Source organism: Lepus europaeus, chromosome X (assembly GCF_033115175.1).
Source record: "Lepus europaeus isolate LE1 chromosome X, mLepTim1.pri, whole genome shotgun sequence".
Classification (NCBI taxonomy): Eukaryota; Metazoa; Chordata; class Mammalia; order Lagomorpha; family Leporidae; genus Lepus; species Lepus europaeus.
Window position 1 is genome coordinate 4,500,240 of NC_084850.1, and position 27,224 is coordinate 4,527,463.

The 27,224-nt window shown below is 41.7% G+C and overlaps 1 protein-coding gene across 3 annotated transcripts in view; it reads left to right on the forward strand.

Annotated features, from left to right (window-relative positions):
- The first annotated feature begins 8,910 nt into the window (after positions 1–8,910).
- Positions 8,911–27,224, forward strand: part of TMEM185A (transmembrane protein 185A) — a 44,042-nt gene continuing 25,728 nt past the window's right edge. Inside the window, exon 1 of one of the 3 annotated variants that reach the window (XM_062184017.1) lies at positions 8,911–9,071. In XM_062184017.1, the coding sequence (XP_062040001.1) occupies positions 9,034–9,071 (38 nt within the window). In that variant the 5' untranslated portion in view covers positions 8,911–9,033. Of the gene's footprint in view, positions 9,072–26,654; positions 26,754–27,224 lie in introns of those variants that run through there. The other 2 variants (XM_062184015.1, XM_062184016.1) reach the window with 2 other exon arrangements.

A 27,224-nucleotide genomic window follows, 5' to 3' on the forward strand; every position in this document is an offset into this window, starting at 1 on the left:
TGAGTTAATCTTTGAAAGGCAATTAATTTTGAATAAAATATGCCAAGATTTGTTAGGTTTGTGAGGGTCTAAATTTTTTCTACATGTACACGTCCAGTTGTTCCAGCACCACTTGTTGAAAACACTATCTTTGCTCCATTGGACTGTCTTTGACATTGTCAAAAAAATTCAGTTGACTAGATTTGTTTGGAACCATTTCTGTGTTCGATTCTGCTCCTCTGCTCTTCTTTGATGGTACTACCCAGTTTTGATAACTGAAAGTTTACAGTAAGTCTGGAAATCAAAGAATGTCAAAGTTTGATTTAGTTTTTGTTCAATTTTGTGTTGGCTATTCTGGGTGTTTTGCCTTTGCATATGAACTTGCAGTCAATTTGTCAACATCTACACAATAAATTTCTGGGATTTTGATTAAGAGTATGTTGAATATGTAGATCTAGTTGGGAAGAACCGATGTCTTGATAATATTGAGTCTTCTTATCCATGTACATTTTTTTGACAGGCGGAGTGGACAGTGAGAGAGAGAGAGAGAGACAGAGAGAGAGGTTTTTTTGCCATTGGTTCACCCCCCAATGGCTGCTGCAGCCGGCGCATTGCGGCCGGCACACCACGCTGATCCGAAGGCAGGAGCCAGGTGCTTCTCCTGGTCTCCCATGCGGGTGCAGGGCCCAATGACTTGGGCCATCCTCCACTGCACTCCTGGGCCAGAGCAGAGAGCTCGACTGGAAGAGGAGCGACCAGGACAGAATCCGGCACTCCGATCAGGACTAGAACCCGGTGTGCCAGCGCCGCAGGTGGAGGATTAGCCTATTGAGCTGCGGTGCCGGCCCCATGTACATTTGTTTTAAATGTCTCCACTTATTTCCTTTCATAATTCTAAACTTGTGTGTTTTGGTCCATGTGTGCATTGGTCTGTGCAGTTGCTTCTTCCTCAACAATTTGTTGTCATGAAAGTCCCCTCTGACATCTTGAGACTGTGCAGACGTGCTATAATTTATTCTGTCCCTGGCTTGAGTGACACTCAAGGTTACTGGCCCAGGGCAAGTGATCTATGGCAGTTCGCTGTTGGTGACGCTTCCAAGATATCCTCCAGTCCATATCCTCTGCATCCTCCTCCACCCCATGTTTCAAAGCTCTGCCAGAGGGAGTCCTTCGGGTGGACATGTTAAATACTACAGAAAATGCCCTACATGGTGCCTGTCCTTAGCCTCCCAGGTTCATGTCTCCTGGCAAATTCTCTCTGCCACAGCAGAGAATTGCAGGGTGGCCCACCACATGATTTTTTAAAAACTGTTCTTTTTCAGTCAGTCATTTTCAAGATTTAAAATAGCTTGCAGTTACCTTGTTGATGACTGCAAACTTCTGTTGTACAAATTTCATTTATTCCACTTCTCTCCTAGAGAATAGTCAGAAGAATTATGACGCTGAGGAAATTATTACGTGTGCACAATGAAATGGAAGCTACCTACCAGTAGTTTGGGTAAGACTCTAAAAGACTGGTATACCTGACTCTGCCTTTTTCATGCCAGAGCCCTAGTGATATGCCAGTGTCCTTGTATGTGTGGAGATAGAAAAAGTACAACCACAGAGCACTGATGTGCTATACTACTAATTTCTTGGTGTTGTCATAACCTAGTACCACAAACTTGACAGCTTTAAGTGAAATTTATTCTTTCATAATACTGGAGGTTCTAGGTCCAAAATTAAGGCGTTGGCAGGACTATGCTCTCTCTGAGGCTCTAGGGGAGGATCCTTCTTTTCCTCTTCAGTGTCTGGTAGCACCAGGTGTTCCTTAATTTCTGGCAGCATCACTGCAATCACTGCCTTCATTTTCATACTGCTCTCTGCCCTCTGTGTCTGTGCCCAAATTTCTCTTTTCCTATAATGGTATCAGTCTTATTGGATCAAGGACCCACTCTAATGACCTCATCTTAACTCAATTATACCCACAAAGTCCCTCAAATGAAATAAGTTCAACTTCATGGGCATTAGGGATTGGAACTTTAACATATATTTTAGAGGGTGCAATTAAATCCATAACAAAGATTAGATAAGATGATCCAAAGTGTGCAGTCTGGGTGGTAGCAGTGGTGACCCCAGTGTGAACTAAGTTGTCGCTACAGGAATTTATAACATATCCTTATTGTGTTTTTTTTTCCAAGTGTATAATGTTGGTGTGGAATTTTCATGACAGAATATACATAGTTTGTAAATGTGTACTTTTAAAAAATATTGATTTTCTTTTTTAATTGTTTAGATTTTAAATGGGAGAAAAGCATTTAATTTTTATATATAAGTATTACATGTAAAGCTGTCAAAATTATAACTTCAGAGCAAGACACTTTGTCACTCATTTCCTTATCTGTGCAGGAAGAGTTAAGAAGTCTCTTTCTAGCTCTCCATCAATTGATAGTTTCATTTCCGATTTCAAAAGAACATACTTACATTTTTATCAAGAAAGTCTTCAAATTTGATTCTAAATACTAGTTATAATCTCCATCTTTATTTTGAATGTGGCTTTACTAGTTTTAATTGAATAATTGCTGACATAACTTGTTTGATTCTGTCCAACTCTGTATTTAGGCTACTTGTTACAGCTTTTCCACATGTTACTTACTGTTAAACTATGCTTTCAGCAATTCCACAATTGATAACTCTACCATGATGAGAGCATAGATGCAACTTATTTTACTGCCTTAAAATCTTTTTGATTAATGAAACAAAATCTGTGCCCTCCCCTGCAGTGTTAGCAATGAATTGGTTACACTGGTTTGAGCAATGCAGATATTTTGAATGCATCTTACCATAATTTAAATATTTGAAAACTACCTTGCAATAATGCATATCTGTTTATTCTGGGAAAATGTTTTAACAGCAGGGTCTGCTGAGTTGCCTTCTCTTGTGGAGATGCTTTTACCTCCTAAGCGGTATAGTTTACTAAATAAAGTTAAAACACTTTATTGTAGAAAGCAAATACAAAGCTCTTATGCCTTCAAATAGCATGGAAAATAGAAAATACACAGGTAACTTCTGTTGACAAAAAAGGGCCAAAGTGGATGGTCTATAAAAATGAGCTATTATTGCTGAATGTCTAAGGTGCACCATCTTCTCTACATTTTTAATATTTCCAAATCAATATAAATTTTATGATTCATATGCACATGAATTGATGCAGTTTTTTTCCCTTGAAAATGTGTTATTAATTGGATGGCTCATTTCACATCTTAGAACTGGGAAAACATGCTATAAATTGTTCTATGATAAGAATCAAAAAAACCTCAGTGTGTCAATGACCTCAAAAAATCTGGTAGGACAAGGGAATATGGGTGCCCCTGGATAATGCCTGCAGCTCCTAGAAACTTAGGAAGAAAAGATCATTGTTCCAGCAGACATGAGCTGCCCAGTTTGAGGCAGGGAGGTAGAAGAATTGCTTATATGTGGGGGCCTTGTGCCTGCTAAACAGTAGCATTCACTGCAGGAGCACTCCTTGAGCACCTACTGTTTATCAGGCTCTAGGGACACAGAGAGATGTCTGGCAGCATCAAGGTGACCTGAGCTTAGTCCTCATGCATAGAAACTTAGGAAAGCCCATGCATGAGTGCACATGGGCCACAGTGGGGAAGAGTATGCTGGTTAAAAGGGATGGAAGGAAAAAAGTCATCTTAGGAGATTGCAAGATCCAAATATGTACAGAATGAAGATTGTGACAAGAAAACAATCTACCTGTATTAAAAATATGTGTTTGGGGCCAGTGTTATGGTGCAGTGGATTAAGCAGCCAGTTGCTATACCAGCATCCCATATGAGTGCTGATTGAAGTCCCAGCTGCTCCATTTCTGATACAGTTCCCTGCTCATGTGCCTGGGAATGCAACAGAAAATGGATCATGCTACCCATGAAGGGGATCCAGATGAAGTTCTAGGCTCCTGGCTTCACTCTGGATCAGCCTTGGCCATTGCAGCTATTTAGGGAGTGAACCAGCAGTTAGAAGATCTTTCTGTCTCTCCATTTGAAATAAACTTTTTTTTTAAAAAAATGCATTGCTGTTTGTACACATAACTTAATACAATTTCAGTTGAGTCCTATCTTAACCCAGGATTCAGCTCAGGGAAAACGATTTTGTGTTGAGCTCTCAGAGCCCAAATTAGAGAATCTGTATAAAAGGAGGGTGCCTCAGATACCCCATAGAGAATTTACTCAAGGCTGGATAGGAGGTATTCGAGCCCTTGGCTGGAGTCCATGGCTCAATAAATTTACCCTGGTCATGTGATCCTTTTAAGCAAGTCTGGACAAGTCTGGATGAAAGACTGGTCTGCAGGAGGAAGGAACGCTAAAGGTACCTGTAGTTAATATTTTTCTTCCAGAAGTCCATCTGCTTCCACCTTCCGACTTCTGCACCTTTAAAGTGTTTCCTCTGCCTTAAATACCATTTTTTCTGTTCTCAGCCTGAAATCTTACTTCTCCTTTTAGGTTCAGTGCAAATCCTATAATTGTATTGTGCACAAAGTTGTGTTTTGATTATTCATGAGTGTGTGTGTGTGTGTGTGTATTCTCAGTGCTTCCTACAGTGCCTGGCACAAAGCAAATACTTTAGAAAACACAGGTTTGATGAAAGCAACAGAAGGCCTGAAAGCTAAGGCTGCCCTGGTATAATGGTATATTAGAGGAAGGTGAAAGGCTGAAGAGGGCATTTGATTAGTTAGGGCCCAGAGGAACGTGACAGAATTCTGTGAAAGCACACAATGGGCAAAACAAGCAGTAAGTGAAGACTCAGGAATGAGAGCAGAATCATGACAAGAATAAAAGCTGGTTGGTGATCTCTGGCAGATACATTCCTTCTTGTCTGCTCTATATTACCAATCACACACACTTGACCTAGGCTTTTCTCCCTGTGTCCCTGGTGCCTGATAAACAGTAGGTGCTGAGGGAGTGCTCCTGCAGTGAATGCTACTAAATTTAGCATTCACAGGGCCGTAAATATATGTTCTTCTTCCTTCCTGCCTCAAACTGGGCACCTCATGTCTGCTGGAAGAAGAGATCCAAGGAGCTTCCCCTTCCACCTGGGAACACTTCCTGGAAACCATAGTGGCAGAAGAAGTACAAAGGGGAAAAGATAGGTATACAACAGTAGCTCTACAGGCCCTAGGCTCAGACTCCCCACTCTGCTTTCCAACAAGAAATGGCCCCTGCCCCTCACCCTTCAGTGGGAAGCTGGCTTCATAAGCAAAGATGACTCACCCCCTCCCTGTTATATGGGAAAACTAGGCAGGAAGATCAGGTAGGAATATGTCAGCTGGAAGATGTTGCTAATAATTTCTGCCAGCACTGCCTTGTAACTCCTCCACCCTGTCAATCCAGTACGCCCACTTTCCCATGAGGCACCTGTATCTCATCTGGGACTAAGGAGGAGGAGATGCCATTATGGCCATGTGGAAGTTAAGCTCCAAGTGGAGGTGCCATATAACTCCCCAAAAGTCTTACACACACTAAATCCTGCCTAGATTCCACCCCATTTGTATTCAATTAGGGCACCACTCCTTACCCCATAAAAGTGACTGTAACATGTGGGAATGCCCCTTTTTGCATTTTGGCTTCTGAACCTTTCTTATGGGTCCTTCTCTGACCTCCTCCCATGCTCTATGCTCGTAAACAATTCTCTGGCTCACTCATGTGGCTCACTCATGTCTTCATGTGGGGTTGCCCATGCTGTCATGTGAATATTTATTCATTCTCTCACTTTAAAGATAAATCCTACTCTCACTTATACAATATATAAGAATTAAAAGTCCTTGATTTGAATTCTTGTCTATATGGGGGTAAGAACTTGTAATAAAAATTGAGATATATATACCCATAACAGCTGGGCCATACTGTGTTAGCAGGAGGGCCACTGGGGCCTCCGTGAAGGGAGTGGCTCTTTATGGACTCTGGAAAAAGACTATAGGGCAGCTGCAAATCCAGCAGAACCATAGTTACCGTTTCCTTGGCCATTGTTCTGCCCCTCCCAACTTCTTTCCTAGTTCTTCAAGTTTCCAAATCCAGCCTTGAATCCTATAAAACCCATGTCTGGATTCCAGGCCCAGCCACTACCTAGGAAGATCACAGGATCAGAAAGCCCACATGTTTCTCTAAGTTAAGCTAAAGTTGTTAGAAACAAGGACCTTCTTGGGAAAGGGGATTGCATTTTGCAAACAGATTAAGCCCCAGGGTCTCCAGCAATTTTCTAATTGGTGGCATTCAGGATGTGGACTTTAGGGAATGCAGGGTGGGAGCTTTCAGGCTGAGAGGATCAGCCTTGGTGGCTGGCACCTTCACATTTTATGCATAAAGAATTTACCAATCTGATCTCCCTAGAGCTCTTTAGTAAGCCCACCAGCCTTTCCCAGGATTGGATTCCAGCTGCTTTTCCCTCATTGGAGCAGTGGTAAAGCTGAAGCCCAGGGGAGAGGCCCTGGTGATGTGGAAAGTCAAGTCTCTGCCACTTTCTTCTAACTCAGGCCAGCATTAAAATTTCAGATTGCACAAAGATTCTCTCCTCCAAGACCCTTATCTTTAGAAGTCTGCCCTTCAGACCATCACCTTAGAGATAATAAGTTATCAAAAGGGGGATAGGAAACCAAGATAGTCTTTAAAACCATGGTCCATATATACTGCTTCTGGAACAATATGACATGTGTTCATTCCCAAATCATTTCTATCTTCCCAAATCATTTCTATCTTATTTAGGGTCATGGTTTTTCAATCCAGAGCCATTTCTTGTCCTTAGGTGGAAAAATGTAGAGAACCTCTTGTAAGATGGCCTTGGAATTTGGTGCCAAGTTAAGGAAAAGCCGAAATAAAGTCATTTCTTACTGTTTGTTTCCATGACAGTGCCAGTGGAGTACAGCGTTGGGCCTCCAGTGAGTTGAGGCACACCTGGTAATACATTTCATTAATACTGGGAACATGACTTCTTAAGAGAGTCCAATTTTTCCTGTATGTACACACAGACAAGTTCATATTCTCCCTTTGGTAACTTAGCTTATCAGAGCAAATGAGTATATCAACAACTGGTTTGTGTGTTCATGTCCTGTTACCTAGGCTAGGTAGTCCCTATGGCCTTGCTTTCTCTGGGGAAAGTGATAAAATGGAATATGTGGGCCTACAAAGCCAGTTCTAGGACTCTCTGGAATCTCATGAAAGTAGTTTCTGTCTCTGAGTTCCTGGACGCTGAGCAGCATACATGGCCACTCTGTGCGGTTCTTGAGTTATGATGCCTGCTATTCAAGTGTCTGAACTGACAAGTATCCTCCCTCTCGATGCCTGTTTGGGTCAAGATCACTGGTAATTAAGATGCTGTTAGTCAGTCTGACCACAGGTAGGTATCTCTTTCTAACAGAGTGAGGCTGTGGGTTCAGCCAAATGCTGAGTTGCATCTTCACACCTCCACCATTACTAGTTGGGTGACTCAGGGCATGTTATACAGGTTTCTCTGTACCTTAGTTCCTCTTCTGTATTTGAATGTTCATTGGGAACCAACTCAGTGCTAGATGTCAGACTTAACCAAGAGGTTGGGCAGGGGAGCTGCACCAGTCTCTGACAGGGTCCTGGCACTCCAGTAGCTGAAAAGTTGATTCTGGTTACTCATCCTTGAAAGCAGCTCATATAATAATGTCCACTCCCCAGTGGGTGTTGGAAAGCCTAATTACCACTTGTTAAATGTTTTCAAGTGCTCAGAAGAAGGGTGATACATCATAGCAAAGTATACCTCTCCCAACTACCATCCTCTCAAGCTGCCCCTGGGGGTAGCTAGTATAAGATTGCCATGAAAATCTGCTATTGTAACAAACTATGACTATTATCCATAATGATACTAGACTAGTATTTAAGGCATTGCTGTGCTGATGAAAAACTCTTAAATCAGCAGGAAGTGCAGACAGTAGACTAGGTCATCTGCTATGAGCTTATTCTGCTATTGGACTCCAAAAGCAAATGAAATCCTTAAAGAGGCTGGCATCCAAGATTATCCGATAAGAACAGCATTCTTTGAACATGTAGAATACTCCAGGAAATGCATTATGTAGACTGGATTTTTCCTGAAAAGTTGGAAAACTGTTTTTTACCATTTTTATTTGCAGAAGAGAAAAATGAAACTCAGAGATGTTTATGTTGTCAAAAAAAAAAAAAAAAAAGGACCTGACACTTATAGGTAGGATGACCTGGAGTGGAAAAAGAGGCCAGAGTGAGGTTATCACAAAGCCTTGGATGAAGCCAAGGAATCCTTCACTAGTTTAGACAAGTGAGGATGGATTCTACATCTCTACTTTAGGCATCCTCTATAAATCCCCCTGCTGCCAACAGAGGGAACCAAATAGGGGAACTCGACTAGGAGTTGACTAGGAGGGGAGAAATGACAGTGTGAGTTTGGATGGCCAACATAGCTTGATGTACTGGCTCACGGCTTGAAGAGGAAGTTGAGACACAAACTTTGTAGTCATTGACAGATCTGACATGAGAAGCCTCGGATGAGATTACCAAAAGGCAATGTCTCACCCTTTGCCACTAATCTCCGCCCTCCCCCTCCCCCTCCCGTCCCTCCCCTCCCTTAGGGTCAGTAGTCTTTGGGGGAAATCTCCAGAAGCCAGAGCAGGCCCAGGTGACAGGTGTTTGTGAAGACCTCTCTGCAGGACTCCTGGGTAGCATGTTCCCCACTGTAGGCCTTCACCAAGTCAGCGTACTCACGCAGTCTTCTGCCTTCTCCCTCGGGGTTACCCTTCTCTTTACTAGCCTCCATCGCCCAGCTGTCTCCTCTGCAGATGGAGTGGAGACCCAGGGCCAGGGCACCTCCCGAGCTCAGCGAGCGCGGGGCGGGACTCAGGGCGCATGCGCGGCCACTGTACGGAAGCCCGGAAGGAGGAGGGGAGGTGGCGGAGGCTCAGGTTTCTCCGGGCGGCGGCGGTTGGGATCATGAACCCGCTGTAAGGCGCAGGCTGCGCGGCACGAGGGGAGGGAGGAGGAGGAGGAGGAGGAGGAGGACGCCGCGTTGAAGTTCTCCGCCATGAACCTGAGGGGCCTTTTCCAGGACTTCAACCCGAGGTGAGGCGGCGGCGGCATTGGCGGCACCCCCCAGGAGTCCGCACCGCGGGCTGCTGCACGGACTAGGGTGCGGACTCCGCGACGGCGCAGCGGTCGTGATGCTGCAGCCCGAGAACCAGGGCGCCTACCCGAGCCTCTCTGCGGATGTGAGCGGTTCTCTGATAAAGCAGTCGGCCTTGGTGCCTGCCTGGTTCCTTCTGCTCCGGGTGCCTTCAGCTTCCCGCCCGGCTGCACCAACTATAACTGCCTCGCCACGGCTCAAGAAGCCCGGCCCGGAGCCTTGTCCTGCCCCCAGGGGGAACCCCATTCCTCCCAGCTTGCCCTCCCTCATTGATATCCCAACTTTCCCCTCTTGATTCCATCTTCTCCCACTCAGCTGCCTGTCCTCCATTCTCCATGCCAAGGCCATCTCACTTGACCAGACACCCTTAGCCTCCACCCCAGCTGTTTCCTCCAGTTCCTCTCAGCCCTTGAGGTTTTCCTGGATTTATGCCCACCTCTTGCTTGTTTGTTTCTTTGTTGAACTGGTATCTGAAACATTGGTGAATCCTTGGAGTCTGTGTTAGGGTATGACAATACCTTACATAATGCCTTTGACGTTGAACCTGATCATTTTTCATACGCATTTTCTCTTCACTATAAGTTTACTTGCAGGAAGTATATATTACTGTTCTTTATTTCCCAGATGGGGAACACCCAGTGGACAGTGTGGAGGAAACACTGGCTAAGCAATCAAGTATCTGTCCTTGTACTTGCCCACATCTTCTCTAACTCTCGTGTTCCCTACCCTATATGGTGAACTCCCTGAAACAGAGATCACCCCCTGTTCTTCTTGCTATCCCCATTACCTCTTACAAACTGTGTCTAGCACATAGTAAGGACTTATAAAACGTGTGTGGAACTAAATTAAGCCAAAAGACCTGGACTGGAGCCCAGGCCACATATAACTGGGTGATTCTCTGCCCTTCTTTGGCCATTTCTTAAACTAAGAGGTTGACCTAACTCAGGGGTTGGGAACTTTTTTTTTTTTATGTCAAGGGCCATTTGGATATTTATAATATCATTCAAGAGCCTCACAGAATTATCAGCTTAAAAATTAGTCCACTATAGACTTGTTGAATTTTTTTTTATTTGGCAGATAGAGTTAGTGAGAGAGAGAGAGAGAGAAAGGTCTTCCTTCCGTTGGTTCACCCCCCAAATGGCTGCCACGGCCGGAGCTATGCCGAACCGAAGCCAGGAGCCAGGTGCTTCCTCCTGGTCTCCCACGTGGGTGCAGGCATCCAAGCACTTGGGCCATCCTCCACTGCCCTCCCGGGTCACAGCAGAGAGCTGGACTGGAAGAGGAGCAACCGGGACTAGAACCCAGCGCCCATATGGGATGCTGGCACCACAGGCCGAAGATTAACCAAGTGAGCCACGGCGCCGGCCCCGACTTGTTGAATTTTGAGTCCTGCTTGGGGTTGCCTTGGAAGGGCCAGACCAAATGATTTCATAGTCCTTATATAGCTTGCAGGCTGGACATTCCCCATTCCTGACCTAAGTGATCTCTTAAGTTCACTACTCTATGGAGGTAGTGTTTATTTCCCTCACTTACTAGTGGGAAGTCATGCACTTAATAAACCCTTTATTTGTATAATAGGTCCTATGCTAGGTACTTTAGGTGCTGCATGGTCCCAGCTTGGAGATGTAGAAGGGCATGTAAATAGATGGCTTATAGTACCATGCAAGGCTTGGGCTCTGGGAGGCCAGTGCAGATCATTATCTTGATTACTTGTTTGGGAATGAAAGTAAGTCTTGGGGGACTGTGTTGGGAGTACAGTCTCCTTAGTGATGGTGAAATTTTAAGCTGTGGACCATAGTGACTGTGAATGTACTCTCATTTCTCCTCTTTCAGTTAATATTCTGTACTGGAATGCCAACATCCCTATCACAGTGCAGTCATTACCGTTGTTGGCCTTGAAGGCACTCTCCATAGAAGAGCTTGTTTACAGTAGGTATCAGAGAACTAACTGCAGTACTTTCCTCTGCTTTTCCTGGGGTTAGGATTGGTTTGTCCAAATGTAAGGTTTGTGCTGAAGCTGGACATGCCTTGTGTGTCTTCATTGTTTGTAGAGGGTGATAAGTAAAAGCTGAATTGTTTTATGTCCTTGGGCAACCCACTTATCTGTTTTATCTGCAGAATGAGTATAATCTCTCAGAAAGATAGGTTGAATTAATGATTGATTGCAAAGTGCTTTACAAATATAAAGTTTCATGAATTATTTACAATATGACAGATAATTTGGAAGCCACAAGGAACTGCTTCAAGTGACCTATCAGGCAAAACAGAGTTGCCAAAGGAAAATAGTGCTGCACTGATAACACCCTTAACCATTTTTTCCTTTAACTTCTTACTCCCCTAAAAAAGTGTGTGGAAATTATAGAACTATTTATCTAAATGGATTTTTAATAATCGTTAGCATCTTTATTAATACCTTAATTCTCCATGGATTAAAATGCATCTACCTGAAAAGTTCAAAAGTGCTTTTTGTTGGGCTGTTTTCCTGATTTCAGTGTTGTCAGTTGGGAGTGAGCAGTGGTAACTTACAGATCTTTCAGAAAGACATTGGCTAGGTAATATTGGTAAATTAGGTATCTTTTTTAAAAAGATTTTTATTTATTTATTTGAAAGGCAGAGTCACAGATAGGCAGAGGCAGAGAGAGAGAGAGAGAGGTCCTCCATCTGCTGGTTCACTCCCCCAAATGACCACAACAGCCTGAGCTGGGCTGATCCGAAGCCAGGAGCCAGGAGCCTCTTTCAGGTCTCCCATGTGGGTGCAGGGGCCCATAGACTTGGTCCATCTTTTGCTGCTTTCCCAGGCCATAGCAGAGAGCTGGATCAGGAGTGGAACAGTCAGGACTCAAACCAGTGCCCATATGGGACGTCGACACCACAAGCAGTAGCTTCACCTGCTACACCACAGTGCCAGCTCCTAGATATCTTTTTTAAAACTGATAATGCCTCACATCTTATGGGCATACTGCATCTTTGACATTGTGCTTTTATCTTGTAGCATGCCAAGGAGAGTCTTCAAGATAGCTAGAGAGAAAACTGAGTGGTATAGACAGGAAGATACCTTGTGCTGGGGTCTCAAATCTCAGTGCTACTACTTTGCGCCTTACCTCTAATTCTGAGCCAACATTATTTTAGCTTGCATACCTGGAATAGTAGCTGACTCAATAAATATTTGTGGAGTGAATAAGTGAATAACTCTCAAGCCTGCAAGGGAAATCTAGAACTGCTGCATTTAATCACAGCTTTCTTTGTGATCTTCAGCTTAGTTCTCTTTCCCTTAAGCCTCTGTTTTCAAAGTTCAGCCATTCCGTTGGAGAGAGGGGAAGGCAAAATGTGGCTGCCTTTACTTTGTAAATGATGTCTATGTCACAGAAATAGTCACTACCATAGTTTGGTGGGTATAAAGGCATGGATTGTGGGTCCAGATCTCCTCCCTTACTTTTTGGATCTTGGTGAGTCTGAACCCACTGCTATATTGCCAAGGTTCTGGAAACTACAGTGATAAGAATGATTCACAGGTGTCAACATTCAGACATGCAGGGCTACCAGCTCACCCTCTGTCTATTTCCATCTGGCACAAAACTGATTGATCATGAACTTCTTTTTCTTTTAAGATTCATTTATTTATTTGAAAGTCAGAATTAGAGAGAGAGAGAGAGATCCTTCATCTTCAGGTTCACTCACCAGCGGGCTGCAAAGGCCAGGGATGTGCCAGGCCGAAGCCAAAAGCCAGAATCCTCATCCATGTCTCCCATGTGGGTGCCAGGGGCCCACACACTTGATCTATCTTGTACTGCTTTCCCCAGGCCATTATCAGAGAGCTGGATAGGAAGTGGATCAACCAGAACATGAACCAGCTTCCAAATGGTATGTGCAGGTGATGGCTTTAACACTACGCCATAACATTGGTCCTGAACTTCTTTTTCTTTTTTTCTTAAATATTTTATTTATTTATTTGAGAAATAGAGTTACAGACAGTAAGGGAGAGACAGAGAGAAAGGTCTTCCTTCGGCTGGTTCACTCCCCAGATGGCTGCAACGGCCGGAGCTGCGCTGATCCGAAGCCAGGAGCCAGGTGCTTCCTCCTGGTCTCCCATGCAGGTGCAGAGGGTCCTAGCACTTGGGCCATCTTCTACTGCTTTCCCAGGCCATAGCAGAGAGCTGGATTGGAAGAAGAGCAGCCAGGACTAGAACAGGTGCCCATATGGGATGCCAGGGCTGCAGGTGGAGGATTAACCTACCACGCCAAGGCGCCAGCCCTGGAACTTCTTTTTCATAATTGCTTTTCTGTTTTACAGGGTAAGACTTGCTGAAATAGACATACTTGACCCTCCAAGAAGTCTTTCCTTGAAGGCCTGACACTTTCCAACACCTATGGAACCCTATTCAGAGAATAGGCAAATTGTTAGGACTATATAGAAATAGCAAACTCTGATTCTGAGGCATTCCTTGGAGGTAGAGACCCAGGAGTAGTTGGCATTAAGTGGGTAGCCTGCCCACACCAACGATCCTTGAGATTTTTCTGCTACCTTGGTGGAGTTGCTGCTTCAAAGGAGGACCTTCAGCTTGGTAGCCAGGTAGCACAGGTATTGGAAGCTGTGAGAACTCTGCTAGGTTGTATATTGGCCTGGAACAAAAGGCAGAGCAATGTCTCTCTGGGGATTCTGGCATATTAGCATGAGGATTGATGAAGTCATTGTCATTTTAGGAACTTGTATATGCTGCATTTCCTAAAGCCATTCTGTGTAGGTTGTCTTTTTTTTTTTTTTAAATATCTATTAGGAAAAGTTACAGAGAGAGTGAGAGAGATCTTCCATCCACTGGTTTAATTCCCAGATGGCTGCAATGGCCCGTGCTGGGTATACCTGCTACGCGACAAGGTTGGCCTCATAAGCTGTCGTTTATTTGAAATTGGGAAAAATGAATGTCATTGCTAGTAATAGTTCACAGAAGACAGCCACCTGACTTTTATCAGCCATTTGCAGAATATTTTAAAAGCATTAACTCACCAAATGTCTCTTGGCTTTCTATCATGTGCCAGGAGATGTGCTAGGTGCTTTAAGTGCCAAAATAAATGAGTCCCTCTCTCAGTGAAAGGAACAGAAATGGAAAGAGAAATTAAAGTTCAACAGTCTGAGGCATTACAAAGCCAAATACCAACTGCTATGGGAGTACAAAGGGTAGAGCCACTAATTCTGTTTACAGCAGGTGGGAAATATTCTGTCATAGAAGTGACTTTTTTTGGTAACCTCCTAGTTTCTTAGGTTCAAGGTTTTTTTAAAAAATATTTGTTTTTTATTTATTTGAAAGGCAGAGTTACAGAGAACGGAAGAGAGAGAGAGAGAGAATGAATGAATGAATGAATATCTTCCATCTGCTGGTTCATTCCCTAAATGGCTACAATGGCTGGGGCTGGGCCAGGCCGAAGCTAGGAGCCAGGAGCTTCTTCCAGGTCTCCCTTGTGGTTGTAGGAGCCCAAGCACTTGGGCCATCTTCCACTGCTTCCCCAGGCACATTAGCAGGGAGCTGGATCAGAAGTGGAACAGCTGGGACATGAACCAGCGCCCATATGGGATGTGAGCATTGCAGGCGGAGGCTTAACCCGCTGTGCCACAGCACTGGTATCTAGAAGTGTCGTTTATGCTATATTTTGAAAGGTAATTGTAGGATTTTTGTCAGAGCAGAGAGCAGGAATGGTGTTTTAGAAGGGACTTAGAAATGTACGAAGACCTGGCATCATGAGAGAGCCTGGGATGTTCTGAGAGTAGTGAACAGGCACATGACATGTGACTTAAAAAATACATAGTGTTAGTTTCTGCAAGTATTCTTTACACATCATTGTTATGAAAGCATCTCTAAATGCGTCAGTGTGAACAGATTGTTAGTACTTAGCAGTCAGGGAACTACTCACCACCAGAGTGACTCTTTATTGGTCTGCCCTATTAAGCTACCTATAGTTAGATAATTATTTTGATGTTACTGAGATTATTATTAATAATAGCTGTGACCTAGTGAGTAGCTTTCATGTGCCAGGTACAATATATGTGCTTTGTATCCATTATCCCCGATCTTTACAACAGCCCTTCAAGTTACATTTCAGCCTTATTTTATTTATTTTTAAACTTCATCCAGGTCTTCCACACGGGTGTCAGGGCCAAAGGCACTTCAGTCATTATCTGTTGCTTCCCAGGATGCATTAATAGGAAGCTGAATCAGTAGGGTACCTGGGACTCAAACCAGGCACTCTGATGGGATGTGAGTGTCCCAAGTAGGAGCTGAACCTATTGCACCACAATGCCTACACCACAACCTTATTTTAGAGAGTCTTAGGGAGTTTGTGACTTCTCTAAAGTTGCAAAGGCACTAAGGGACCCAGTTAGGATTCTAATCCTGATCAGTCTCCTTCTAAAGTCTGTCTTCTTTTTATCATGCTGCCTCACTAATTTAGTGACAACCCTTTTCTCTCATGACACAGTAGGTCCAATATACTAAGGAACTTTATATTTATGAGCTGTGATTAAATAAAGCAGACTTTATATTGGAGCTTATAGTATTGGCATTTAAACAAATTATAGTTTAAGCAATGAAGTGTCATGGGAATTAGTGGATTGCCTTCCAAGGAAACTGGTTAGAGGAGACAAGTCTAATTTGAATGCATATTTTCTGATTTTAAAAATATCATTCCCATTATTTGGTAATTACATGCACACTTTCCTTGACTGAGAGTTCACTGAAGGTCAAGATTTTTTTTTTTTTTGACAGAGTTAGACAGTGAGAGAGAGAGAGAGAGAAAGGTCTTCCTTGTGTTGGTTCACCCGCCAAATGGCCGCTACAGCCGGTGCACTGTGTCGATCTGAAGCCAGGAGCCAGGTGCTTCTTCCTCGTCTCCCATGCGGGTGCAGGGCCCAAGCACTTGGGCCATCCTCCACTGCCTTCCCGGGCCACAGCAGAGAGCTGGACTGCAAGAGGAGCAACCGGGTCAGAACCGGCGCCCCAACCAGGACTAGAACCCGGAGTGCCAGTGCTACAGGTGGAGGATTAGCCTAGTGAGCCGCGGCACCGGCCGAAGATCAAGATTTTGAGGTGCTGAATAAATATGCTGAATACTCGAGTAAATGCTCAATATAAATGGACATATATCACTGGAAAACTCATTGTAGAGGAGAAATGATGGTTGGGAGGAGTATTTGATAGTTTCCTGGAACTCTAGGAGTTAAGTTTCCTAATGTTGGGGTTTCTAATTCCTAGCCCAGTGATAGGCTATCCCTGTACAAGGCCCTTAGAATTTAAAACAAAGCCTTGGATTAAACTCTGATGATGGATTCTGTATAACTGATGGTTCATCATTTGTCAGCTTTGTCCCAATATTAAAAAAAAATTGATTGCTAAATGAAACTGTTATGCCAGTGTGGCAGAACTTTTCTCTTTTATAATAACATTAGAGCTAAAATAGGTAAATTGTATCATTTTCACAGAGCCTTCACATACCTTTTGGCTTAGTGAATCAGTATATGAGAAATCAGATGAGAAGACAGACTTAGGGAAAATTAACTCACCCAAGACTGCACAACTGATAAATGACAGAAGGGGAACTTGAATGCAGATCTTTCTATCAGCCTATGCTCTTTTTTATCCTCTCTTAAGAGTGATTTGTTTTTAGTTGGCTTTTTGTGCTTTTTTATAAATGGTTAAATGCTCTTAAAAATATTTCATCTTAGTAAATCCAGTTAAAATAGCCACTAAAAGATTTTAAATGTGGTTAATAAGATTCTTTTCAGTGTAAGAGGTGCAATCCCTTAAATAGTTTTTGAGAATGTCAGTTAGCAATTTGTCAGTTGGAGCTATTATCTGAAGCTGTAGACAGGAATGTGCCACCCAAAGTGAGTGTGTGTTTGTGTATGGGTACATGCTCCAATTAAGCCAGCAATTTCCGCTGGAGGAAATGGATGGTTCTTAAGATTCCACTTCATTATTTGGATTTGCAGAAAACAGAACTAGAAGTTTTATCAGCAGAGTCATCCCTTTGCTATATATCTACATCTGTATCTATATCTACATATATATCTCTATCTATCTATCCATCTATCTTCCCTCTCTGTTGTCATTCTTCCTTTTGTCCCTGTTCCGTCTACCAGTAGTGAAGAGATGAAATTTGAGCCTGAGCAGAAAACTCCATGCACCTATGTGGGAGACCTGAGTGGAATTCTAGATTCCTGGCTTTTGCCTGGCCCAGCCCTGGCTCTTATGTCCATTTGGGGAATGAACCAGTAAATGGAAGATCAGTTCATTCTCATTCCCTCCTTCCCTCCCTCCCTCCCTCCCTCCCTTCTCTGCCTTTCAAATAAGTAAATCTTTAAAAAACTAATAGTAACTCAAAATAGTTTACAATTTGTGCCTTTTTTAAAAAACTTACATTATTGCTACAAGTACATTGTCTTTCCAATCTTAATATTTTCTATTTGATATGCACTCATCTTTTGGAATTGGCTCCCAAATGTATTGGTATAATTGAAATTCCTTCTTCCTCTAATTAAAAAAAAATGTGTATAAATTTCATCTTTCAAATTTTCTGCTTATATCAATTTGTTTTATTTGTAGGTTATTTTTTTCAAAGAACAAGCTGTTGGTATTACTCGTCAGCTCTATTTTTATATCTGTATTTCTACTTTTAGTTTTTTATCCTACTTTTAACTTTATTATTTTCATATTTTGGCATTTTTAGATAGAAACTTACTTAGTTTGCATCTTTTTTCCTCTTTGCTTTTATTTAAACTTTTGGAGTATATACCTTTTCTCTGAGTTCTACTTTGACAGAAGTCTAGCTTTTTTGACATTTGTAGTTGTGTTAAAGTGTATTTTAAATATTCTGTAATAATGATATTGTTCTGTTTAATCCTTGATTTGGTTTTTAAGGAAAGAAACTAACATTTATTGTTATCTGCTTGGTGCAAGCCATGTAACAAGTACTTTCTTTTTTTTTAAAGATTTTATTTATTTATTTGACAGGTAGAGTTACAGACAGTGAGAGAGACAGACAAACGTCTTCCTTTTCCGTTGGTTCACTCCCCAAGTGGCCGCCATGGCCCAAACTATGCCGATCTGAAGCCAGGAGCCAGGTGCCTCCTCCTGGTCTCCCATGAGGGTGCAGGTGCCCAAGCACTTGGGCCATCCTCCACTGTCTTCCCGGGCCACAGCAGAGAGCTGGACTGGAAGAGGAGCAGCTGGGACTAGAACCTGGCGCCCATATGGGATGCTGGTGCCACAGGCAGAGGATTAACCCAGTGAGCCATGGAGCCAGCCCCAGCAAGTACTTTCAAATCAGCTATTTAATCCTTACCTTAGTACTGTCTGCTAGAGTTGATGTTATCTATGTTATCTGCATTTTGTGAGATAATAAATAAATAATATAACAATAAACAACTAAATTATAAATCTGTTGCATTCAAAAGGCGCACTTGAAAACCAATGTCAAAAAGTCAAACCAAGGGGCTGGCGGCGTGGCACAGTGGGTTAAAAGCAGGGGCTTTTATTAGAGAGAGAGAAGAAAAAAAACTCCTGTCTGCTGTGCTGGTATACTCCCCAAATGCCTACAATAGCCTGGGACTGGGACAGGAGCTGGGAGCCTGAAACTCAATCCAGGTCTTCTAGGTGGATGGCAGGAACTTGAGCCATGACTGCTGGCTCTCATGGTCTGCATTAGTAGGAAAGTGGAGTAAGAGCAAAGTGTTGAACCTAGGCTTTCAATATGGGACATAGATATCCTAACCTGTGTCTTAACTACTAGGCTGAACACTCACCTCTGGATTTTTAGTCTACTACATGACCTTTCTTCTTGTAGAGCTACGGTAGGCAGAATAAATATGTTTACATTCTAATCCTTGGAACCTGGGAATATGTTCCAGTTCATGGCAAAGAGGAATGAAAGTATGAAAGTTTTCTAAAGATCTCACCTTAAAATAAGGAGACTATTTTGGAAAATATGAGGGTGCTTCAAAAGTTCACAAAAAATGGAATTTAAAAAGTAAGTTTATTTATTTATTTATTTATTTTTAAACTTTTATTTAGAAAATGTAATTTTCCAAAGTACAGTTTATGGATTACAATGGCTTTTTCCCCCCATAACTTCCCTCCCACCCGCACCCCTCCCATCTCCCGCTTCCTCTCCCATACCATTCGCATCAAGATTCATTTTCAATTATCTTTATACACAGAAGATCGATTTAGTATATATTAAGTAAATATTTCATCAGTTTGCACCCATACAGAACATAGTGTAAAATACTGTTTGAGTACTAGTTATAGCAAAATAAGTTTATTTTAATACATAAATTTTGAAATATTTACCTAGTTTTTTCATAATGCACATTTCCCATACATTTTTGAAAACCCCCTGTATCTGTGAATTTCAAATATTCTTTGCAACAAAATCTTTTAATCCTAAATGTAGAAAGGTGGAACAAAAGAGGAGGTCAGGGTAATTCAAGATGAGAACAAATAGGCTCTCCATTGCTGACTTTGAAGACAGAGGAGGAGGGCTGCAGAAGCTGGGAAAAGCAAGGAAACATTCTTCCCGAGACCCTCTGGAAGGAATATAGCCTGCTGACACCTTGAGTTAGCCCTGTGTGGCTCAAATTAGACATCTGACCACCAGAACTGTAAGATAATGATGTTTCTTTTTAAATCACTAAGTTTGTGGTAATTTGGTACGGCAGCAAAATGGAAATTAATACAACAGGGCAGTCAATCCATCATATTTTCTAACCCCAATATTTGAATTATTTGTCTGTACTATTACTTGTCTTCTTATGAATTTATATTTCTTTCTATTTTTAAAAATTTAAATAGACAAATGTTTTTAAAAGATGATTATTTGCAGGTCAGGGTTACAGAGAGAGAGAGAGAGAGAAAGAGAGAGAGAAAGAGAGAGAGAGAGAGAGAAGGCACTTCCATCTGCTGATTCACTCCTCAGTTGGCCACAACGGCTAGTACTGTGCCAGGCTAAAGCCAAGGTGCCAGGAACTTCTCCCACATTGGTGACAGGGGCCCAGACACTTGGGCCATCTTCCACTCTTTCTCCAGGCCATTAGCAGGAATCTGGATTAGATGTGGAACAGCCAGGACATGAACTATTATCCATAGGGTATGCACAGAGGATGGCTTTACCCACTAAGCTGCAACACCAGCCCTGACATAATCTCTTAATTTCTGAGTTGGCATTCCCACATCCCATATTGGAGTGCCACTTCAAGTCCTGGTTACCCTGCTTATGGTGCATCTTCTTGCTGATACATACTGGGAGGCAGCAGGTGATGGCCTAGTAATTGGGTTCCTGCCCCGCCATGTGGGAGAAGCAGATTGAGTTCTGGGCACCTGACTTCAGCCTGGCCCAGCCCTGGCTGTTGTGGACATTTGGGGAGTGAACCATCAGATAGAAGATCAATCTCTCTCTCTTGCTCTTGCTCTTGGCTCTGCCTTTTGAGTATATGAAAATAAACATTAAAAAAAAAAACCTCTTCATTTCCCTTTAAATTAGGTAAAGAAAATCACTTTCTGACATTTAGAATATTTTAGTACTTTTGTTTTCATTAGTTCCAATATTCTTTTATTATATAAATAAAACACTTTTTATGCACAATAATGAATTTAGCTTACAGCATGTTTACCCTATCATCTACTTTTTGTTTATAGTCTGAAATTCCTTTAGAAAATAATTACCTCTACATAGTATCTTACCTGTGAATCCTGTGTCTATCGTTATCTTTACATTTGTGAATGTTATAGTTCACTGACTTATTTCTTTTTTTAAAAAAAGATTTTATTTATTTATTTAAGAGGTAGAGTTACAGACAGTGAGAGGGAAAGACAGAGAGAAAGGTCTTCTGTCTGTTGGTTCACTCCCCAGATAGCCACAGTGGCTGGAGCTGTGCCGATCTGAAGCCAGCAGCCAGTTGCTTCTTCTGGGTCTCCTGCACAGGTGCAGGGGCCCAAGGACTTGGGCCATCTTCCACTGCTTCCCAGGCCATAGCAGAGAGCTGAATTGGAAGTGGAGCAGCCAGGACTAGAACCTGCGCCCATATGGGATGCCAGTGCTGCAGGCAGAGGATTAACCTATTGTGCCACGGCGCCGGCCCCCACTGATTTCTTTCAAATAATTTGTTTTCAAGGCCATCGTTTTTGGCAATGATATTTGTAGTCATAGACTTTGGTTGAAAGCTTGATTTTTTATTTTCTAGATTTTACAATAGTCTCTGCTTTTTTTTTTTAAGATTTATTTATTTGAGAGGCAGAGCTACAGACAGAGAGGGACAGAGAGAGAGAGAGATCTTCCATCCACCGTTTCACTCCCCATATGGCCACAATGGCCAGAGCTGGGCCCATCCGAAGCCAGGAGCCAGGAGCTTCTTTCGGGTCTCTCACATGGAGACAGGGGCCCAAGCACTTGGGCAATCTTCCACTGCTTTCCTGGCCATTATCAGAGAGCTGGATTAGAAGAGGAGCAGCCAGGACACAAACCGGTGCCCATTTGGGATGGTGGCTCCTCAGGCAGAGGCTTAACATACTACAACACAGCATCAGCTCCATCATCTCTGCTTTGAGAGATGAAAAAGGTTGTCTCTGCTGGTTACTTATTATATTTGTGGTGATGACTCAATTTCTATTAACTTGTGAATCCTTCCCTCCCACCCCACCACCATGAGCCCTTTTCTATGCAAAAGTCTAAAGGATGAAGTCATTATTATCTTGGCATGTTTCAACATTAGCTTTCTTTTTCTTTGTGGTAGCTTTTAAAATGTCTTTGTTTTTTAGTATTAATAATAATGACTAACATACATTTAGTACAGCAGTTATTAGGCCTTTAACACAGAGCTCTAGAAGGTTTTGAGATGCTTTACAGTAGTCTGCAAGGTCAAAATTGCTTTCATAATAATACTGAGAAGTATTTTGTTTCTTTTGTTTCATAATAATACTGAGAAGTATTTTGTTTCAGCATTGGTACTGGTGGTGCAGATGCAGTGGGGATGTGTGTCAAACCCCAGGTGCCTGAGCACAAATCAGGACAATGGCACCAGCTGCACAGCGCTAGTTGTTTTTGGTTTCCTCACCTCCATAGACTTGCAGTTTAAAAAATATGACTGCATCACTTAGGAATGTCCTTGATAAAGCAGAAGAAACATTAATCTCATTTAATCTTGAGTCCTGAGTGGGCATCTGTTTTAACATTCCATGTGATGAAATGGAGTTTATGCATAAAGGCTTTCTGCTGTAGACTGAAAAGTACAACAGTTGAATCAAGGAAATGTGTGTCTGAGTTGTAAGCTGCTCTTTTCATGGAACACCATTTTTATTTGGAAGGACAACTAAGAGATAAGATAGGTCGTTTGCATAAGGATATTTGGAAGACATTGTCTCAAGAATGCAAAAATTGAACTTGCTTCTTCAAGGAAAACAACTTGTAGTATTTGGTGCAAATGGTAAAATTTGAAATGAAGCATGGGAAAATCAGAATTTTTTTTTAGAAACTTATTTCCACTATCATGGCTTGGCAGTGTGTCAGTACCTAAAATGTTTCTGACTGAGTGGTCATAACAACTACTGTGATTTTTATTTTTGCTATCATTTAGTGAAATAAGTCAACATTTGAAAGATCAGTGGTCAGTGAACCAGTATTTTTCAGTCAACTTACATGGAATTACACAGTCATGCAGGGATAAAAGATGTCAAAGGGATCACATAAATAAGACCAGTATCTGCTAATAATAATTGATAGAATTAAAAAGGAGAGAACGACCCAACATGGGAATTGGGATATACGGCAGACTCATAGAATGGCAAATGCCCTAAATGGCACTCTGGCCTCAGAATCAGCCCTTAAGGCATTCGAATCTGGCTAAAAAGCCTATGAGAGTTTCCCAGGCCTGGAAAGCCAAGACATTGTGGCAAAAAAATGACCTAAATGAAAGATCTCTGTGAGTGATATCCCAGTGGTAAGAACGGGCCATCGAAGAAGGAGGTAACTTCCTCTGAAGGGAGGAGAGAACTTCCACTTTGATTATGGCCTTGTCTAAATAAGGTCAGAGTTGGTGAATTCAAGAGGCTTCCAAAACCGTGGCAGCTCATGTCAAGAGTCCTGGGTGATTACCGATGTCATAAACAAGAGTGTCAATTGTTAAATCAACAACAGGAGTCACTGTGCACATGCTTCCCATGTAGGACCTCTGTCCTTAATGTGTTGTACTATGAGAATTAACAGAAAAACTAGTCTTCAAGCAGTACTTTATACGTTGTGTGTCTATGTGGGTACAAACTGTTGAAATCTTTACTTAGTATAAAGTTGATCTTCTGTATATAAACATAATTAAAAATGAATCTTAAAGAATGGGATGGGAGAGGGAGTAGGAGATGGGATGGTTTGTGGATGGGAGGGTGGTTATGCAGGAAAAAGCCGCTATAATCCAAAAGTTGTACTTTTGAAATTTATATTGTATTAAATAAAAAATTTTCTTAAAAGATTCAAAGAGAGACTAATACATTTTAGTGTTGCAGTGTTCAAAAGTTCATTGATAGGATTTCCGATTCTACATTACAGTTAACATTTTTAAAGGTTTTTATTTATTTATTTGAAAGTCAGAGTTACACATAGAGAGGGGAGGAAGAGAGAAGGGGGTTGTCTTCCATCTGATGGTTCACTCCCCAATTGGCCGCAATGGCCGGAGCTGTGCTGATCCAAAGCCAGGAGCCAGGAGCTTCTTCTGGGTCTCCCACATGGGTGCAGAAGCCCAAGGACTTGGACCATCTTCTACTGCTTTCCCAGGCCACAGTAGTGAGCTGGATCAGAAGTGGACCAGCTGGCATTTGAACCTGTGCCCATATGGGATGCCAACGCTTCAGGCCAGTGCTTTAACCCACTGCGCCACAGCGCCGGCCCCCATTACAGTTAACATTTAAGAAACTTCCACTTAGGACTGCTATTGTGGTGCAGTAGCTTAAACGGCTGTTTGGGACACCTGCATCCAAGATGATATTGCCAGGTTCAAGTCCTAGCTACTCCATGCCTCTGATCCAACTTCCTGCTAATGTGTCTGTGAGGCAGCAAAAGATGGCCCAAGTACTTGAGATCCTATCACCCATGTGATAGACCTACGTGGAACTCCTGGTGCCTGGCTTCAACCTGGACTAGCCCTGGGATTTGTGAGTATTTGGGAAGTGAACCCCAATAGAAGGACAATCTTTCCCCCTCCTTTATCTCTCCCTCTCTCTCCCTCCCTGCTTAATATCTGTGTCTCCAACCTTTCCTTTCTACTTCCCTCCCTCTACGTTTCAAATAAATAATAAAAAAACTTTTAAAAAAAGAAACTTCTACTTGTTGAATTTTGTGACTTATTGAAGGAAATGTCTACCATTATCTGAAAAAGCTGTTAAAATACTTTTTTTTTCTGGTTTTGGCATTGTGGCACTGAAGGTTTAAGCCACGGCCTGCAGCATTGGCATCCCATATGAGCACCAATTCAATTCCCAGCTGTTCCATTTCTGATCCAGCTCCATGCTAATGTGCCTGGGAAAGTAGCACAGGATGGCTCAAGTCCTTGGGCCCCTGCACCTGTGTGGAAGACCTGGAAGAAACTCCTGGCTCCAGACTTTGGCCTGGCCCAGCCCTGGTCCTTGCAGGCAGTTGGGGGGAGAAGGGGTGAACCAGCAAGTGGAAGATCTTTCTCTCTCACTTTCTCTCTCTCTGTGACTCTGCCATTCAAACAAATAAATCAATCCTTTAAGAAAAGTTTTTTTCTAAATGTGTATCTCTGTAAGGCCACATTTTCTTCTTCATATGTTTGAATCAAAATAATACATTGCAACAGAATGAGTGCAAGTGTCTTCTGTGAAGCCAGAAATTTAAAGCTTTGTAAAACTATAGAAACAATGCCATTGTTCTGACTAAATTTATGTTGGTTTTGGAAAATATTTTTTTTCATATAATTATGTTAATATGTAACATGTTTATTGTTACTTTTAAATAGTAAATATCTTAAAATAACCATTTTATTGTATGGTACAGGATATATTAATAGAGGTAATCCATATCAATAAAAGCTCTTAGAAGAAATCAGTAATTTTTTAAAAAAAAATATTGACATGTAATATTTGTATTTATTTATGGGGTACAAGGTGGGGTTTTGATGTATGTACACATTATGTGATGATCAAATCAGAGTAATTAGCACACCTAGCACCTTAAATATTTGCCATCTCTTTGTTGTGAGGCCATTCAAGGATTCTCAATAATTTTTAAGTTTGTCAGGGGCTGGCGTTGTGGCATAGCTGGTAAAACTTCCACCTGTGACACCAGCATACCATATGGGCAAGAGTCCCACCTCCAAATTTTATCACTTTAGGGATTAGGTTTTAACAAATGGATTTTGAGGAAACACAAACATTCAATCCATAATAACTGACAGGAAAAATTCAATATCCAAATAAATACAAGTTAAAACTACAATGAGGTAAAATTACTTACTCACTAGAATGACAGAAATGAAAGTGATTAACCATAGCAGGTGTTGCCAAGGAGGTACTGCAGTTGGAACTCTCATATATGTTGGTGAGAATGTCAAACAATACAACCACTTTAGAAAACACACTGGCAATGTTTCAGCTACATACTTATTTTATGACCCACTAACCACACATCTAGATATTTACTTAAGAAAAAGAGAGTCACTGGAAACAATCCAAATGCTCATAAAGTTATGAAAGGTTAAACAGTTTGAAGTAAATTCATTCAATGGAATACAAATTAGCAGTGAAAACGAACATACTATAGATCCAGACAAAAACATGGATGAAAATGAGGTGTATTTTGCTAAGTAATTTAGATGGAAAATATAACATATTGTATAGTTAGCTCTAAATTATTTGATATTCTGTAAAAGGAAAACTGTAGACATAGAAAACAAATCAGCAATTACTAGTGGCTATGTTGAGGGAAGAGGCTGACTATGTAAGGATGTGAGGGAATATTATGCAGTGATGAAACTGGTCTTTATATCTTTGGTAGTTAATGGAAGCATATGGATGTGTCAAAACTCACAATTTACATTAAAAAGTATAAATTTTAATTTATAAACTATACATTTAACAAGCATTTGTTAATTGGAATATACTAGGAACTCAATAGCAAAAAAATAATCCAATTTTAAAATGGGCAATACTTGTAGACCTATAAGTAGATGTTTTTCAAAGGAAGATACTCAAATGGCCTTCAGGTACATAAAAAAAAAAAACTGCTCAACATCGCTAGTCCTCATGAAGATGCAAATCAAAATCACAATGAGATATCACTTAATACCATTTATAGTGACTTATTAAAAAGACAAAAGGGGGTGGGCATTTGGCATAGTGGTTAAGACACCACTTGGGATGCCCAGAACATACACTGGAATGCCTGGGTTCATGTCCTGCCTTTGTTTCAGATTCTAGCTTCCTGCTGATGCACAGCCTGGGATGCAGCAGGTCACAGCTCAAGTAGTTGGGTCATTACCACCATGTGAGAGACCTGAACTGAACTGAGTTCCTGGCTCCTGGCTTTAGCCTGGCCCAGTACCAGTTGTGGGCATTTGGATAGTGAACCAGCAGGTAGCAACTCTCTCAGTGTTTCTTTGTGTGTGTGTGTGTGTGTGTCTCTCTCTGCCTTTCAAATAAATCAATAAATAAATGATCTAAGAAAAATAGCAACAAATGCTGGTGAAGATGTGGAAAAAAGGGAGCTCTTATATACTGTTAGTAGGAATGTAAATTAGTGCAGTCATTGAAGAAAACAGTATGGATTAAAAAAAAAAAACTAGAAATAGAACCGCCATACAATCCAGCAATCCCTCTGCTGAGTATATGCTAAAAAGATATGAATTCATGGTATCAAGAGATACCTGTTTATAGCAGCACTGTTCACAATACCCAAAATATGGAATCAATCAAAGTGTCCATTATCAGATGAACAGAAAAAAAGAAAATGTGGTATATACACGTAATGGAATATTGTTCAGCTATAAAGCAAAAATGAAATTCTGTCATTTGCAGCAAAATGATTGGAACAGGTGAACATCATGT